The sequence below is a fragment of the Branchiostoma floridae genome, chromosome 18, assembly GCF_000003815.2.
Source record: "Branchiostoma floridae strain S238N-H82 chromosome 18, Bfl_VNyyK, whole genome shotgun sequence".
NCBI classification, from domain to species: Eukaryota; Metazoa; Chordata; class Leptocardii; order Amphioxiformes; family Branchiostomatidae; genus Branchiostoma; species Branchiostoma floridae.
Window position 1 is genome coordinate 14,833,193 of NC_049996.1, and position 2,522 is coordinate 14,835,714.

Consider the following 2,522-nt stretch of genomic DNA (forward strand, 5'->3'; position numbering starts at 1 on the left):
GTTAAACATATCCAAACGACGTTCGGCCAAAACTACGTTTCTTAACGTTAACTTTTTTAGAGGGCTTGTTTGCAGTTGGCCCCCGTTCGGTACATCTTTGCACGCATATAAACAACCCCGTCATACTTCTTGGCTACACCATAGGAGCGTTGCCGATTGGTACGTCATTTTTTTATTCAAATCCAACTTTGTACTTGATATTTCCTATATAATTTATATGATTGACAAAATTTCTATCAGCTAGATGCCTTGCTTCTTTTGAGCCCATATCACAAAAAAAGAAACATTCTTGGTTAAATTAGAGGTAGAACGTTACGACATTTACAAGTTCGTTACCACAAAATTTGGCGTCATTCTATCACGAGAAACCCCGTTGATAACTGACAATCTCATCATTGTCGCAAAAAGAATTAAAAATAGTCCAATGGATACATAATACATGTTGTTTCCTATGAAACAATCCTTGGTTACATGGTAAGTTTTCATTCTGGTATTTCATGACTTACATCTTTTCAATATCTTCAAGTATTCGCAACCCTCCCTTTGACTGGATCATCCCTCTTGATTCAACCCTCCAATAAAACATAGTTAACTCTCCGGGTCGAACTTAAACTGTATTTTCCAACACAAAAATTGGACTTATCCAAATGTTCGACTGTCCAACTTTAGTCTTTGCCAAGGAATGGACAATTCCTTGCTTCGGTGACGTCACGTTACTTAGATAGCACACGTGACTCGATGAGCAGTGGATCATAAGTTGCAGGAACGCTCATTCCTTGACAAAGACTGCAATTGGACAGTCGAAAATTGGGTTAAGTCCAATTTTTGTGCTGGAAATAATAGTTAAACTTTGATCCATTGAAGACTTCTACCAACACAGATGAACTTTCAAGTTACGTTGTCTAACTCATGACGCTCAGAACGCAGCGGTGCACGTTGTTTTTTGTGTAGCACATGACTTCGGCCTCGTAGTCCGGCGGGTTCTCGTACCGTTCATTCATGTGCCGCTGTAGAAATTAAAAGAGGTCAAAATGATAGGTTAGCAACCAATGATACAAAGTGTCATCTCTCAATATACAAACGCTAGTTCACCTTTATTCACGGGATAACCTATATCCGTCGTTTTTAAAAAACAGGGAATATCTACGGACGGTCGTATCAAATTGTCATATCATATGTTCAAAATATTGCATATTGAAACCACCTTCCGTCTACTTGATATCCCTAAATACCCCGTTTATAACAACGGATATAGGTTGAAATCACCCCTCGGATAAATTGTCGAACTAGTGTTAAAGAATTAACCAATGACATCGTATCATCTATTGTTGTATCAACCAATCACAGGGCGCATAGGGTAACTCCCGACAGCCTCAGTGCAAAGGGAACCCTAGCGAGACTTTTCAGAACTGCAGACTGTTACCTTGATCCCTTTCTTCTTCTTGTCGCACTCCTTCCTTTTCGCGCACCAACCGTCGGTGAAACAGATGTGGCGTCCTCGACCGCACAGGGACTGGAGAAAGAAATATCAGAAATAACCTAAGTCATGCACGCCATCTTCTGGCCAAAAGGAAGACTGCAGCCACCACTTTCCAGAAAACCGAGCTTCCACCTGCCCCCACTAGGCCTCAGTAGAATTCGGCAAAAATACGTAGGTATTTGTAGCTGTATTGTAAGTAAGAGGTAGTTGTATTGAATTATTTCTGTGAGTTTATTCTAGTGACGCTCAAGAAGTGATGGATGTCACTCGAAATAAATAAAGAAGAAAATCTCCGAATCTTATCGAGTTGTAGAAATTGACTTATCTTATATAGATAATGTTTTACTGGATGTCTAACCTTTATAAACGGTAATGGTAATTTAGAAATCAAGGTGTATTTATTTTCAGTTAAGTACAAAAGGAGCCATTATATATATTATCTATAACGGTGCTAACAGATAGCACCATTATAGATAATGGTGCTATCTGTTAGTACCATGATATGCGGCCCATACAACTAACACCAATGACACTAATACTACAACGTAAAGAAGAAAAAAAGGTATGTTACATCACAGTCAAAGCCTCGAAAGTTACACACATTAGTGTGATCTACATAGTATTACCATCATCTAAAATCTATTAAAAAATGTATACGTAGTATACGTATAATAGCATTAAAATTGGCTCTAGGAATAAGAGTATTTACGTAGAACAGTTGTTGTCTCGGCCTCCGTTCCCGGACGTCCTGCCCTGTCTCCTTGGTAGGTTGGGGTTGAGCGTGAAGCGTTGTGCCCAGCCACAGAAGTACACACAATACCGTCACTAACCAACTCTGGGCCTTCATGGTTTTGTTGCTTCAGATGTGAAGAAGTTAAACTTTTCGTGGGTAGCCAATCCTAAGTGGAGAAACAAAACTGGTAGATGTACGAAGTTCTGAGTAACTAACACCAGCTCAGGCAAGAACAAGAAATAGCCATACGCATGCCTCCAAGTTCCAAAGTTAAATATTCGTACTTTCCTAGAACTGTCGAAAGTGGAA

The 2,522-nt window shown here is 39.6% G+C and overlaps 1 protein-coding gene across 1 annotated transcript; it reads right to left on the reverse strand.

Annotated features, from left to right (window-relative positions):
* Nucleotides 1-663: 663 nt before the first annotated feature.
* Nucleotides 664-2,327, reverse strand: LOC118405462. Its single transcript, XM_035804963.1, has 3 exons — nt 2,190-2,327; nt 1,424-1,513; nt 664-1,007 (listed from the first exon to the last, which is right to left on the reverse strand). The coding sequence occupies exons 1-3, from the start codon at nt 2,325-2,327 to the stop codon at nt 903-905; spliced, it is 333 nt and encodes a 110-aa protein (XP_035660856.1). The 3' UTR covers nt 664-902.
* Between the last annotated feature and the right edge of the window lie 195 nt (nt 2,328-2,522).